This window comes from Hesperophylax consimilis, chromosome 28 (genome assembly GCF_061612785.1).
Source record: "Hesperophylax consimilis isolate HC1 chromosome 28, BYU_Hcon_1.0, whole genome shotgun sequence".
NCBI classification, from domain to species: domain Eukaryota; kingdom Metazoa; phylum Arthropoda; class Insecta; order Trichoptera; family Limnephilidae; genus Hesperophylax; species Hesperophylax consimilis.
The window spans coordinates 7,151,691-7,167,444 of NC_142863.1; the positions used below are offsets into that span (position 1 = coordinate 7,151,691).

Genomic DNA, 15,754 nt, shown 5'->3' on the forward strand with positions numbered 1-15,754 from the left:
AGTTTGCCAAGTTATAATTTTTCTTTAACTGTTATCATGGCAAAACTTGAATGTGGTATTCCTTTACAACAAAAAACCAAAAAGTGAATGCTTATGTGATGGAACATTTCAAAAACTTATACCCGAGTCAAATGTTAATTATAAATTAAATTTATTTTCAAACTTCATGAAACGGATTCAGTATTCTGATCACTAGAGCACGAGGCCAGCCATTTTGCATTACCACAGCCGTTCTGCATCTGGACGACTAATACCCTTAAATATATTAACCTATTTTTGAGCGAGGTTAATATGAACCATCCGAGGATCTTATAATGGTGAAACTTCTCTTCGGTTGTGATTTTTCATGTACGCTTAGATGATGGAGACACGAATCTATTTTGATGTGCTACAATAACATTCACTCAGGCCACCAAGACACTGTGCGGTATATTCTGTTCTCACTAAAAACGACATTCTGCTAAAACGAGTGATTAACAGCGATAACATGTTATACAATGTTACCTACGTAAGATTAAACATGACATACAAGAAGTAATTCTATATTTGTATTTTATGAAATACCTCAAAACGGGTTACAAAATAAATGCATTATCATTGACGAAGAAGATAATACTAATAAGTCTAAACGAAACATGACATAGAACAAGACACAGGAAAATAAAAAGGTAACGGTCATAACTAGGAATCAAACCCAGGTTCTCTTGTTTTATCGGGACAGGCTTCTTAAACCACTTGACCACTGGGACCTATTTATTAAACGTTATCACACTCTTTAACATATGACGTTTAATAATTAGGTCCCAATTGTTGAGTTGGTTAAGACGCCTGTCTCGGTTAGAGATCCTGGGTTCGATTCCTAGTTGTGACCGTTATCTTTGTCATTTTTCTGTGGCTTGTTCTATTTCATGTTTTGTTAAGATCAATTAGTATTATCTTCTTCTTCAATGATATATTACATTAATGAGTATATACTTTTCAAAATAAGTTAAAAAGAAAAAGTTTTTTTTTTTATTAGACAATTCACCCTAAAAAGAGTGCTTTGTACCGTTAGAGTTCAGATATATGTTTAAACTGTTGAGGATCTATGAGGGGACAAGACATATCATATATTAAAATTTATAAACTTACATAGAATGTAGTTGCGCGTGAGGTTTAAAATTGAATAGCCTTAAATGTGTACCCTTCACCCCCCTTTGCCCCTTGTCCCCTTTCCTTGACCCGGGCCCAAAGACAAGGAGTATTGTTATCGTTGCATCTTACCGCGAACGTTTGTGTCATCTTGAAACCCGCATATGTTGAACTCGGCTGTGATTGTTTTTTTGGAGCACACATCGTCCAGTGAAACGTTTTACCCGCAGCAGTGAATGTCACTGTCCTTTTGTTTTGTGTTAAGTGACCAAATGTTAATTGTATGCAAGCTAAAAGTGTAAAGAACCAGCGGCTAAGGAGAACGAGACCAGGGTAAGTCTTTGGCCTTTCCTACTCATTTTCCTCTTGGAAAACACTAAGGCAATTCAATTCGTTCTTTTTGTTTGTCTTAGTCTATATCGCACTACCGCACCGCACCCCCCGCATAATTGCGAACGAAAGATTTGCGCACCACCATCAAATTGGTCCAATTTCGAACCGGATTATATTGTATTACTTTCGTTCGCAATTGCAATCTATAATCATTATTTGTACCAAAATCATAGCATTTGCATTATAAATGGGTTAAAATTTAGTCCGTCAAATAGCTATATTAAAAACGAATTACATTTAATTCCTCGTGGCAAATTATAGGTTGACAATAATTTAATCGTGTATTTAATAATGTAATCGTGTGGTTTAACGCAAGGAATCGTATTCTAAGTAGGTACTTGTATTCAATACTCAATTCTAATACAAGTACATACTTCGCTAGCGTTAAGTACGTAGGTATGTATTAACGACCGCTAATAATAGATAGTAAACAAGAATAATAATTCAGTTGTTATTGAGTTTAATTTGGAAACACATATCAGAAGAATTGTTTACTTTGATCAATTACGCTAGCGTTAATTAAATTATAGCGTTATTTAAATTATAATTAATTATTTGGGTTAATTATTTATTGCTAAATAATGGCAACTAAAGAAAAAAAGTTGAAATTACTGACGGCTCAGCGAGATGCGTTAGATGCACGTCTTACTAAGTTATTTGAACTATCAAATACAATTTCCGACTTGAGTATTCTAGAAGAGTTTCTTTCGTTAGTTGAAACTCTAGACTTGACTAGAAGTAAGTATGAGGACATATCTCAACAAATAAATATATTAAATTTGGAAATCGATTCAAACTTTGAACCTGATTTTGAAAGATGGTTCAAGTTCGACGATATGTAAGGACATATCAAAAGAAAAATACCATTAAATCGGGAAAACACTTCATGGGTGGTTAGGGAACCGAAAAAATGTAGTGTAAAACTCCCACCGATTGAATTGGCATATTTCGATGGGGAAATAAAAAATTGGCCCATATTTTATTTAAGTTTTATTAACACCGTACACAATAACGATACACTTTCGAATTCAGAAAAGTTATATTATTTGTTGGGAAAAATCAGTAACCGTGTTAAATCAACGTTCGCCGGGATCATTTTATCGCCGGAAAATTACGAAATTATTTTTAACTCGTTGATCGATAAATATAACGACAAAAGAGTAATATCTTCTGCATATATCGATCAAATTTTGGATTTTAAATCCTTTGCTGTTGCCAATATTAATAATCTGGAATCCTTCATTGATCATTTTGCGTCAGCTGTGGCAGCCGTTAAAAATGTAAATTTAGATAATTTGTGTGACTTTATTTTCTTACACATTGCATTGAAAAAACTGGATATGGACTCGGTGAAAGGATTCGAAACATACAATCGGGAAAATGAATTCCCCTCGTTTGAAGACTTGGTGAAATTTGTGCGGGAACAAGTTAAGATCTTGCAAAGAACCGGTTCTTCAAGGAAATCGATGGAAAAAAAGGTGAAACGTCAAAACGGTCACAAAGATCGACGCAAGCCTATATGAGCGCTGGTAGTGAGGAAAATCGTCAGCCTATTAAATGTTTACTTTGCAATAATCTATCGCATGGAAATTTGTTTAAATGTTCAGAATTTAAAAAATTGAATGTAAGGGAACGGTTCAATTTTATCAAAAGCAAGGGATTCTGTTTTAGATGCCTTAGTGATAGACATAAGGCTAGGACTTGCAATTCAAATCAAAATTGTCATAAGTGTAATGACAAGTTTCATCATACAATGTTACATTTTGAAGAACAGGGTGCATCACACAAGGGGCAGTCAGACTCTCAAAATGCCCAAAGAATTGAAAACCAGAAAGCTGATCAATCGAATGATCCAAAACCGGGCTGCTCCGATTCTGATGTAGCTTTGTGTACTTTTTCAACTGTTCGATCTCATAATCTAAAGACTCATTGTACTGTATTGCTGGCTACCGCACGAGTGGGAATAATAGACGCACACGGAAATGAACATCTCGTTAGGTGTTTATTGGACAGCGCATCTCAGAGCAATTTTATTACTCGGGATTGTTGTAGAAAATTAGGATTTTTTGAATATCAACGCCCGTCTTGTTCCACCGTTAAGGGTATTGGAGGATCGTCTAAGCCCATTACAGGCTCCATACAGACCGAAATTTACTCTCGTTTCAATCGAGCAATAAATTATAACATTACTTCGTTGATTGTGAATAAAGTTACAGAGCGCTTACCTACCGTCAAAGTTGATGTACCTTCATTGTCATATTTGAATGACTTACCGTTGGCGGATGAGTCATATGGAGAACCAGGAGAAATTGACATGTTGCTAGGAGCCCAGCTCTTCCCGCATCTCCTGTTGTCAAAAAGGGTTTAGAAACTTGCTTTAGAAACAGTTCTAGGATACGTTATTTTGGGATCAGCACCAACTCGGGTTGAGGATAATGTTAGCGTATCTTGTTGTGCCATGCTAGAAGAACCAGATGATATTTGTCTCAAAAGATTTTGGGAATTAGAAGAGGTAAACGTACCGTCTATTAAAAGTCCTGAAGATCGTGAATGTGAGGAAATATATCAAAGAACAACCACAAGAGATCCTGAAAATGGAAGATATATAGTAACTTTGCCATTTAAAGGGGATGTTTCAACTCTTGGGGATTCATTTGCAATGGCAAAGAAACGTTTTTTATGCCTTGAACGTAAATTGGAAGCCTCTCCAAAATTAAGAGAAGCTTATAATAATATTATCAATGAATATTTAGAGAAGGATTATTTGACTCTCAGCACTTCAAATGAAGGAAGTGAGATGCCTTCATACATAATTCCGCACCATGGAGTTGTACGAGAGGATAAAATCACGACCAGTTTGAGAATAGTCCTGGACGCTAGCGCAAAAACAAGCACTTCCGTGTCATTGAATAATATTTTATATAGTGGGGAAAATTTACAGGGAAATTTATTTAATATAATTATGAATTTTCGTGTATTCCCAATAGCTCTCTCAGCTGATATACGCAAAATGTTTTTGTGTATAGGAGTGAAAGATAGTGATCGGAGATATCAACGAATCTTGTATCGCTTCTCGCCCAGCGAAGATATTAAAACTTATGAGTTTAACCGCGTTTGTTTTGGTCTTACATCCAGCCCATTTCAAGCTTTACGCACTATCAGGCAATTGGCCTCCGATGAAGGAGAAGCTTTTCCTGAGGCAAAGAAAATTATTGAAGAATTTTTATATATGGATGATTTTGTATATAGCATGGAAACTGAAGAGGGTGCAAAGGAAACGTCCTCTCAGTTAATCGCATTATTGAAGACTGGCCAATTTGACGTCGTCAAGTGGACCAGCAATTCGCAAGATGTTCTGAAATCTATTCCAGATTCGCATCGCTTATCAGCGATAAAGGAATTTGATGAAGTGAGCATGCATAAAATATTGGGCTTATACTGGTCACCAAATTCCGATTTATTCTCGTTCGTCACTTCTACACCTAAAACAGGTTGTACAAAACGAAATATATTGTCTTGTGTCGCAAAAATATGGGATATTATGGGCTTCATCGCGCCTGTCGTTTTATATGCCAAGCTTTTAATTAAACAATTGTGGCTACACAAATGCGATTGGGATGATGAGCCTCCCGACGATATTGTAAGGATATAGACGCAATTCTGTGAGGAACTTTCTTCACTAAATAGAATACAAATTCCGCGCCATACTGGCATCACGTCCTGTAGCATTGTAACCATTGTTGGTTTCGCAGATGCCAGCGAAAAGGCATATGGAGGTATAGTGTATTTCCATGTCCAAAATCATGAAGCAATTTCAGTACATGTTGCTTGTGCAAATAAAAAGGTTTCTCTTGTGAAAATTGTTTCTCTCGCACGATTAGAACTTTGCGCTGCATTAATACTTGCAAACTTAATGCATAACGTAGTAGAAACCTTAGAAAAACGCTTGAAAATTGAAAATATATACGCATTTACTGATTCCGCTGTAGCACTTTGTTGGATTCAGTCTTTTCCGCACCGTTGGGGGACATGCGTGGCTAATAGAGTTGCTAAAATTCAATCTGAACTATCGGCTACCTGTTTTAATCATATCGCAGGCACAGATAATCCCGCTGATTGTCTGTCACGAGGGCTTACCCCCAATCAAATTTTAGATCACCCGCTATGGTTTCATGGCCCACCGTGGATGAAATTTAGGCCTGATCGGTGGCCCATTACCACATTTGATGTTACTATGGTAACAGAACCACCCAAACCTAAGTCTATTTCGTTAGTAATGAGTTCTGGTTTAGAAGAATATGATATTCTAACCCGGTCAAAGCGCTTTTCCTCGTGGAATAAATTATTACGATGTTTGGTTTACGTATTTCGTTTTCTTAAGGTGTTGCCATATCGAAAATATATAAGTGGGTCAGATTTAGAGTTCGTTGAGCTTAAGATATTGCGCGAAATACAACGAGCGTACTTTCCCGGGGAATTGATAAATTATTAAGTAGTTTAGTAGCATTAGGTTTAGTCAATGTAGGTTAGGAAATTTAGAATAACTGTAGGTTATGTTAATTTGTTTATATGATAAATAGGGCCTTCTATTTATCATAGTCTGTGTCATGTCCTTCTATTTATCATAGTCTGTGTCATGACCTATATAATAGTCTGTGCACTGCACAGGCAGGGACACTCTTGTGAGGTGTCACATAAAAAAAAAAAAATAAAAAAAATAAAAAAAATGCCATGACAATGCGGTTTTAAAAGGGGTGATTTCGCACCCTTTCAAGGCGGGGGGATAGTTGCGCGTGAGGTTTAAAATTGAATAGCCTTAAATGTGTACCCTTCACCCCCCTTTGCCCCTTGTCCCCTTTCCTTGACCCGGGCCCAAAGACAAGGAGTATTGTTATCGTTGCATCTTACCGCGAACGTTTGTGTCATCTTGAAACCCGCATATGTTGAACTCGGCTGTGATTGTTTTTTATTGAAAATTGCGGCGCAGCGCAGAAGCGCTGCGAGTTTCAGTGTGTTTTTGGTGCTCCGCGGGAGTGGACGTACGCTAACCTCGCGCGTAATTTGTAACGAGACTGCATTCTTATACATTTAAAAATAACTTTTTTCCATTTTTTTATATTATTTAAAAAAAATAACTTTGTCACGTGCTATTATTTCGAACGTTGATTCGATTCCTAGTGATTCTACGGGAGGTGAAACAACAGATACAAATAGTGACGATAGCAGTATTATAATGCATTGAAGAAAAAGATTGAGGATTGAAAGTGAGCCTTCTATCTCATCTTCATCTTCAGAAACCGAAGAAACACCAAATTTTGCCAAAATTCCTCCGACAAAAGTGTTTTCTAAAGCAACAAATGATCAATTTCAATTTCAAAAAGAAATATAATTGATATTTTATGCTTATTTTTTCATATTCATATCAATAAACATTTTTTCTTTATAATGCAAAAAAAATTTAAAAAATCTATTGATATTTGTCTAATTAGAGTGTTTTATTTGACACAATTATTTTTTCCTCTAAATTAATCAATAAGTGTTTAGCAATTTACATTTATTTTTCCAAAAATTAATTAGCACTAAAACGGTTAAGCTGTGTTAACCAAAACTTCACAGTATAAAAAATAGAAACACTCTAGATTTCAAGCAAACCGGATCGAGAGAGACTGGTCAAGAGAGACCCTTCGACCTCTCCAGTTGGACTCTTACGACCTATCGCCTTGCACCGCAGTGGGAGAGATGGATTCATACATCCGTCACTCTTAGAAACACTGACCCCTAGATTCCTACCCACCCTCAAACCTTTTTCCTTCCAGAACTTCCTTTCCTTAAAAATACCCTACACACAGCATCCCCAAAGATGACATAGGAGAAAAATAATTTCCCTCGGGGCCCCCTGTGTGAAGCTAATGTAAATTTTAAAAAAAAACTACACTACGATTGAAACAATTCTTAGGTCATAAATTAAAGGTTACAATCCGGCATCCTTACGGATCCCATTTCTACTACATTCCATTGAAGGTTGAAAATCAATATCCATAATATAAAGTCTACATTCGATTATATGTATAGTATGTTTACAACAATATTGTAATTAAACGCAAGGTTCGACATAGTTCCCCGGGAAGAGTCCGGTGATTCCGTCCATGACTCCCTCCCACCACCCATCGTCGTTCTTCTTCAGCACATACACCACGGCACTCTCTTGGAAGGACAGCTCATCTTTCTTGTCCGCATAGTAGTCGTAGATTGCCACCACCTTCTCAATGTAGTTCTTGGGCACCCATCCTGGGAGATCCTCCTCATCGGGCACTAGAATGGAATATACGCGAGAGTTGTTAATGGACAGCAAATATGGAATAATAAAGGGAAACTGATGGGTGATTTTAATAAGCAAACGATAAATTCCTTAGCCTAAAGCAGTGGCCAATTCTCATTCTCGAGATACAGGAAATATAATATGGGATACTTTCCCATAATTTGTGGTTCGGCTCACGCTTTTTTTCTCATTCGTACACGCAGTGTTATGCACTATTGTTGTAAAACGAGCGACCATATATCAGAAATTAAGCGATTTGAGGAAACACGGGGTCGTTATAAACAGTCTAAAATTATGTATTAGTATTATTTGATCAGTTAGAAACAACTACAAAATCCGGCAAAATTAAACCAAATGTGAAATATCACGTTTTATCAACAAAAAGGTTTTCAATCTAAAATAACTTCACCCACCATCGTTAATAGAACCAATTCGCAGAAAATTAATACAAAATATCGATTATTATTTGATTATTAACCGCGAGCTTTCAAGGTTCACGAGAATTAAATTAACTTAAATACAGGGCATTGTTTGGGGAAATCATTTACCAGTAATAGTGGGTCGTGTCACATTTCTAATAGTTGTCTTCAGCCAGTCTCTCATCTTGAAGATGTTGGTGAAAGCCGTGTAAGTGTTGGATCGGCAGGAAGTTCTTCCATCATTGAGAGGCCCGTTGCTCACCACCCCACGCAGGTACCAGCGGGTGGAGCCCTCTATGTCCTGTACAGGAAATACCAATCCTCCACCGCTGTCGCCCTGGCACATGGCTCTTCCTGAAAAACGTAAGAAATTAATTAATCTATATATATATACAAAAATATGTTTGCTTCTTTGTTTGTCTCCTGTAAACACAAAAAAAAAACAACTCCACTGATTTCGCCGAAAAATTTAAAGATCGTTCTTATTAGTACCAGGAATGATCAGAGAGTTGTTTGAATGGCAGAAGAAGGAAACGTTCGATAAAGACGCATTTTTTCTGCACTGGAATGAGATATGGAGTCAAATTAAAGACGATATAATGTAGTTTTTTTTCATGTTGTACAATAGTAAATTGTGTAAAATGTCGGGAAGACTTGAACGTTATATCTGTTGCGGAGTGAGAAATGGAGTCGATTTCGAACAGTAACGATGTGGATTTTATGATACTATAAGAAATGAATGGTAGGAAAAGACGGGAAGGACTGAGGAAGATATGGATCAAATAATTATTTGTGAACAATGAAAGATTTGTAAGGAACATATACGTCGTGTATGTGAACGTTAGAAGAAGTTAAGGAAGCCAGAAGAAGACGTGACACAATCTAGTGAAACAAATACTTTAAAAATACTTTTTTTCAAGTTTTATTATTATATTAAGAATATTTCCATCATAAAAAAGCACCTACTTTTCAAGTACATTAGAATTCCTCAAAACATTATTAAAAATCATTAAAAGCCCCGAGCAATGTCGGGTGCACGTCAGCTATAAAAAACATTCCTTAAGGTGAAGCCATAAGTGAAAGCATTATTTAATTAATAATTTACTACAAATCGGTATAGGTAATCAATATCAAAAATATAAGTACATATGTATACATTGAAGCTTGTTCTATCGCTTGGCTTGATGAGAATTAAAATATCTTAAGAAAAATCGTTTATAGCAACATCAAAACTTCTCATCTCTCTTGGTAACTAATTCTACATATTTCTAAGATATGGTACCAACTGGAATCGAACCAGGTTATGAATTGGCTAGCTCAGTAAAAGGGTAAGCAGATGACTCGTGTACTATCAGGGGTGAGCAGCTCCTTTAATCATCAGCTCGTCCATCGGTTAGGAGGTTGGAAAGGCTGACACACAATAATAACACATGGGTAAAAAGGCACAAGGTATATTAATCATCTCGAGAAATACAGGGTTGACATAGATCTCTAATCTCTCTCTAAACTGACGACAGGATGAAGCGTGGATTTTACATGAAGTTAACTATTGAACACAAGAAAGGGTATGCCGAGAAAGCTTACGGGTTTCCAAGTTCTGATGATGGCTGGCGGCAAGACGTATCGAGCTGGGCATGACCCGCACCTGCAAGGGCGGCGGTACTGTTGAGGTGATGATATGCACTCGGAATCTACCCGGAAACGAGACTCCATTGAGTTCAGTTCGAGCTGAGATAATAAACATGATTGGAAATTGGTAGCGCAAAGCATCTAGTTTAGAAAACTGAAACGAGATCGCGTCTAATATCGCGTAATTATGCACGTCATGTTGGCGTGTAGTTTGCTTCCGCGAGAGACACTGTTGTTGTGACCAAGGTCGGGTCTGGACTGCGGGGGCGGCCGGTAGTGACCAGTGTGGAGCCGAAGACGCTGTGTGTGGTCGGTGCCGAACACGCGGCGGCCAGCTGCGGGTAAGCTGGGGTAACCAAGCCCCTTTTGATTGTATAGGGAGACTGTATTACGTAACACATTCTTCCCTCCGCCAGTAAAAGGCGACGTGGTAATGAAGCTTTAGGCGCAAAAAAAATCCTCTTCACCTTGTCGTGAGGGAAGTAGAGAGAGAAAAAAAGTGTTGATTTACAAAAAAACAAAGAAAAAATCAAATACATGGCTATGCAATGATGAAAAGACAACATACAAGGTTATGCAGTGATGCAAAGACAAACATACAAGTTTATGCAGTGATGAAAAGACAAACATACAAGGTTATGCAGTGATGAAAAGACAAACATACAAGTTTATGCAGTGATGAAAAGACAACATGACTCTAAAATTTCATTGGTCTGTAAGCTAAATTTGAAGAGCGTAGTGTTTCGTTGAGTACCAAGTAGACGTAATTTCACTGAAGTTATTGAAGTTACATTTTCACTGTAACTTGACCCATTTGAGATTGCACTCAAGTATCACGAGGGCCATAGAAATTGAACTGTGCTTCTTGGTTGTGGTTGAGAGATGGTGATGCTGAGGGGCAGAAGTATCCGGGTTCTGTTGTTGTTGTACCAGCGTGAATTCCATTGTGCTGATGTGGTGGAGCAGTAGTTGTCAAGGTGAAATGAAGTTGGTAATAACATGGAGTAATACCAGTAAGTTGATTGATGATTGATGCGTGTAATGGCTATTATGTTGAGTTTGCGCGTCGGCAAGTACTTGATTTGCCCAACGGCAAGTGGTTGATTGCACAATGGCAAGTAGTTGATTGCACAACGGCAAGTAGTTGATTGCACAATGGCAAGTGGTTGATTTGTACAAACGGCAGGTAGTTGATTTGTACAAACGGCAAGTAGTTGATTGCACAATGGCAAGTAGTTGATTGCACAAAGGCAAGTGGTTGATTGCACAATGGCAAGTGGTTGATTGCACAATGGCAAGTAGTTGATTTGCAGGAACAATAACTAACCTTGAGCTGGCATGCTCTGAGGTTGGTTCTTTTGAATGTGGTTTGAATGATGAGACAACTTGATTTGCTACTACACGCACGACTCACACCTAATTTGGGTGTGGTCGGGTGTTTTTGGTACGCAGAGATTGGAGAGAAGTGAGTGATGGAAGTGAAGGCGGCAAAGAAGTGAAGCTCAGCTTGCAGGTGATGAGGAGGGCTGTTGGTCTTCTTTTTAATCCGGGGACAGGTTATTATTAGAGCCAAAATTCTTGAAGTTTACCTGCCTGGTAGACCAATGATGAAAAAACGTTCGGAGAGAAACAAATTGTGTTCAAGAGAAAAGACAAAAAGACAAAAAAACGTTGTTGGTTAGAGAGGAGAGAGAGTAGAGAGATCTAATATGCTGACTATACCATGAGTATCGCGAGATTGGGGAGACAAAAAAAACTATCACGACTGGCGTGAGGTTACCTATTTGATATACAAGGTATAGGTAGGTGGTTGTACAGTAGTAACACCAAGTTTCTGAAAGAAGTTGGCCTTCCATGGCCGGTGTTAGCGCTTGAGCGATAACAACTTACGACTTTCAAAATTACAAGAAATGTGTTGATTACCTAGGAATGGGGTGAAGGAGGAGATTTTTGAAGCAAATTTCATGGATAAAGATTGTCTTATAGACAGACGATACGCTATGTGTGTAGGGTACACCTTCCAGATTCAAGAAATTAACCTCAAGGATAATGAGGGATGAGAAAAAAAATGGCGTTGAGCGAGAAGGTCTGTTGGTGATGGAGCTGATTCTCCGTTCGATCTCTTTCAGAGAACGAAATGTGGTCAACCAGCAGATTTCCTAACTTCTTACAAATGTACATGAGTTTGATGGAAGGGTGAAGGATGGAGGGTTGAGTAGCGAAAATTGATAGTGACTGAGCTAATTCTCAATTCGATCTCTATGTGAGGACGAAATATATCAACCAGCAAATTTCCTAACTTTTTACAAATATACATGAATTTGATGAAAAGGTGAAGGAGAATACATAGTAATAACAATCTAATCTTTCACGTGTATTTGGTGAAAGATTAGGGGTCGTTTTTAATCTTCTACAGTTTGTGAGAACATGACAGACCCTTGCTCAAGCTTAACAAACCTGAGAGTTTTTCTTATTCGTCTCCCAGACAACGATTTAGGTGGTTTTGTGTCACTGTCTCGATTAACTCCCACGACACGATACCTCATAACCAACAGTGAAGCTGATGGCTAGTCCATGGTCAATGGATAGTGGATGGTTCTTGGGTCCGCTGACAAGAAGTCCACAGGTATCAGTTAGCGAAAAAATTGCTGAATGCACAGTAGGGTGGTTGCAAAAAATCAATGTTGGAATTTTTTGTGCTGACCCCCCTAAAAGATGCCAATTGGCTAAAAAATGAGATTACTGAAGTTTCAGCTCAATTGGATAAGGTTAATCTGTGCCTCATCAAGGTTGAAGTTTAACTTTATATAAAAATTTATTTCTTTTATAAAATACGTAACAATATTGCAAGATTTAATTACATGTGCTGTCCAAATTTTGCTTTATTTATTTTCTCAATTGGTACATAAAAAGGGTGTAGTTAAAACTGTTTCCAAAGTAAATACAGCACAATCCAAATTGAAAATGATGGATTTACGAGAAAAGAAATGCAAAAAGGTATAAACAAACAAGAAGAAATAATGTTCAAAGTTTTATTATTTAAAATATACAAAAGAAAGCGTTATGAAAGAAAGAAGTTATTATTATTATTATTTACATTTACAATTAACTATCAGATTAAGGTGATAATGGCTTAGATAACGTGGCTTTTGAAGAGTCAGGAAAAAATTTTCGACATTAAGATACAACTTGTAACAGAAACTGTCGTTGTTCGTCGTCTTTTGTCAAACAGGAATTGAAGTCTTGGATTAATTTTACCCCTCTTTCAGCTGTGTCACTGACAACCTTGAAACCGTTCACTATATTTTTGCTTTTAAATAATGTGCATTTTCACATCATATATTAGGATACGTATTTAAAAATTCTGTATCAATTTCAAATCTTTTGAAAAAATTTAGAGTTTGATGAGAAACAAAAAAAAATGATATCTTTGTCCAATAATTTTGCTTTCACATTCCTATCACATGTTTGTTCTTCAATTGGAATTAATTGTAGACTTTTTAGTGCCATGCTTGTTTTGACACTTTTTTCTAAATTTTCATCGAAGAAAGAAAATGCGACTTGCTCAGAATTGAGTACCACAGATGATTTATCATTTTAGACAGTGCCTTGTCTGCGAGTTCTTTATCGATTTCTTTATATATTACAAGAGATTTTAAAAATTGTGGGTCTTGGTTGGGGGCCAAAGTGGGTTTGGCGGCGTTGAACCATGCTTTTACATGAATTTTTATTAAAAATAAACAAATGTCAGTGATAGCTTTTTTTTTCTAAATTTGTTAATGTTAATTGATATTTTTATACAATAAACTTTGCCATCCATCTAGCGTGATGAATGGCACCAGGAACTTTGAAAAAAGTATCTTTGGGGGAGTACGTCCTAACACAACTAACGAAAGTTGAATTAATTCTTTGTAATCATCCCTTGGCTGTTGGTTTTTTAATTGTTCTGTAAGAAAAATTGATATTTCATCTGAATTCCCTATTTTATGTCTAATTTTTTTATCTTCAATAGCAGTTTTGTATTTTGTCTTGTCTAGCTTCGACCACCCAGTCTGAAAGTTTTTTAAAAATATTTGAGTGGGGTCCAGTATTTGTGCCCATTTTTAAATCAAAAACTGATTTGAGAATAATTTCTAAAATATAAAAAAAAGAAAGGGCCCTTGGCAATAGCTCTTCTGTAACAACTTCGACCTTTTAAGGGATATAACTATAAACCAGATAATAACCATTAACTTGCAATTCCTAAAAACATTTTTAAAGTTGAAAAAAATGTTTCATTTATGTTTTATTAAATATTATATTATTTTATTAAATATGATGTTGTTTATTATTTGGTTGATAATGTATAATGTTCAAAGGAAACAAAATTTGATCAAGGGTGATTAAATTAAGTAATTTTTTTGGCAAAAAATCGTTTTTTCATATTTAATCTCGATGAGGCACAGGTTAACATTATCCAATTGAGCTAAAACTTTCCAAATCTTATTTTCTAGACAAATAGCAAATGTTAGGGGGGTCAGGCCGCCATTAGGACGAAAATATTTTTTCACCTTATACCTTGTAACCACCCTAATGCACAGCTTCATGTTTGTTTGAAGAGAACAAAAATTCTCACTACAGTGAAGGACATTTCCCTCAGTGTCATGAGTTATACAAAAAGGGTCCCAATTAAGGGCGACAAGTCAGGGTAAAATGATCTACGTCTGGTAGAACAAGTACATAGTGTCAACTTATTTAAAGAAAACAACAACAAGATATTGTATCGTTCGCACGAATCATGGTAAATATTATAACGTTTCCACGTCTCATGTAGAAATTGAACGAATTACGAAAGAACCCTAGTATTGAAAGGATGGTACAACATAGATATTTATAACCATTTATGGAACAAATTATCTCTTTGGCCACAGTGTATGTAAGCCAGTAAAAAAGTAATTATAACGACCCAACCAAAGGTTATGATGGCATAACCTTTGGTTGGGTTTATGCGTTAAGTTGGCAATAATACAAGACATATGCCTAAGGATGTCTTACAAGACACACAGTATAGCAGAAGAGACCTATTGGTTTTACTAACTCTTTGCTTACAAAAAGGTTTGTAGTGGTTTATTTAAGACCTTTTAGGGTTTTACTTACTTAAAATGACCAAACAAAAAAACAGGGAAACACACGTGGTGTTGCCAAAATTGCCACGAACACGAATGTTGTGAACTTTATGATACAAATTGATACAAAAGGCACCTGGAGACACAGGATGACTTAATATGAGTGACCTGGCTTGGTGTATTTGACAAGGCAAATTAATGCTATTTAAGTCAAAAAATAGTACATAATATAACAAATTGGGGTCAGGAAGTTGAGATCTTAAGATTTAACATACTCAATGTGACCGAAAGGTGTTATGTATGATACTTTGTTATTGATGAGGAGGACAAATCGGTATTTGTTTTCCTTTAGAACAACCTTTTTCAGAATTGACGTGTCAATATCAAATTCTGAAAAACAGCAAATTAGAGCAGATGGGAATGTTGAGCGCCATTCAATTTTTTAGAAAAAACTGAAAAAAACTTTAAACAAAGGTAATTGTAACTTTTATTTGTTACACCTGTGTAATTTGAATCAAATGACGATACCGAGCTGGAATTTACACACGCATTATGATTACAAATTACAGGGGTAGAAAATTCACCTCAATTGGGTGTATGTTGCAAAGGGTCATTGTTTTATGTACGATGGAACCCAATGGAACAAATGTGACGAACAAATGTGAAAGAACAATGTGAAAAACAATGTGAAGGACAAAGAACATAAGAGAATTAAAAAACATTTACATACAATGTTGTACGTGACTTTTTGTGGTAGT

The 15,754-nt window shown here is 36.5% G+C and overlaps 1 protein-coding gene across 1 annotated transcript in view; it reads right to left on the reverse strand.

The window, feature by feature from the left end:
* Positions 1-6,308: 6,308 nt before the first annotated feature.
* Positions 6,309-15,754, reverse strand: part of LOC149410108 (phenoloxidase-activating factor 3-like) — a 56,293-nt gene continuing 46,847 nt past the window's right edge. The window contains exons 9-10 of the mRNA XM_089648599.1: positions 8,392-8,616; positions 6,309-7,836 (exon numbers count right to left, since the gene is read on the reverse strand). Coding sequence (XP_089504725.1) covers positions 7,619-7,836; positions 8,392-8,616 — 443 coding nt within the window. The 3' untranslated portion in view covers positions 6,309-7,618. The remainder of the gene's footprint in view (positions 7,837-8,391; positions 8,617-15,754) is intronic.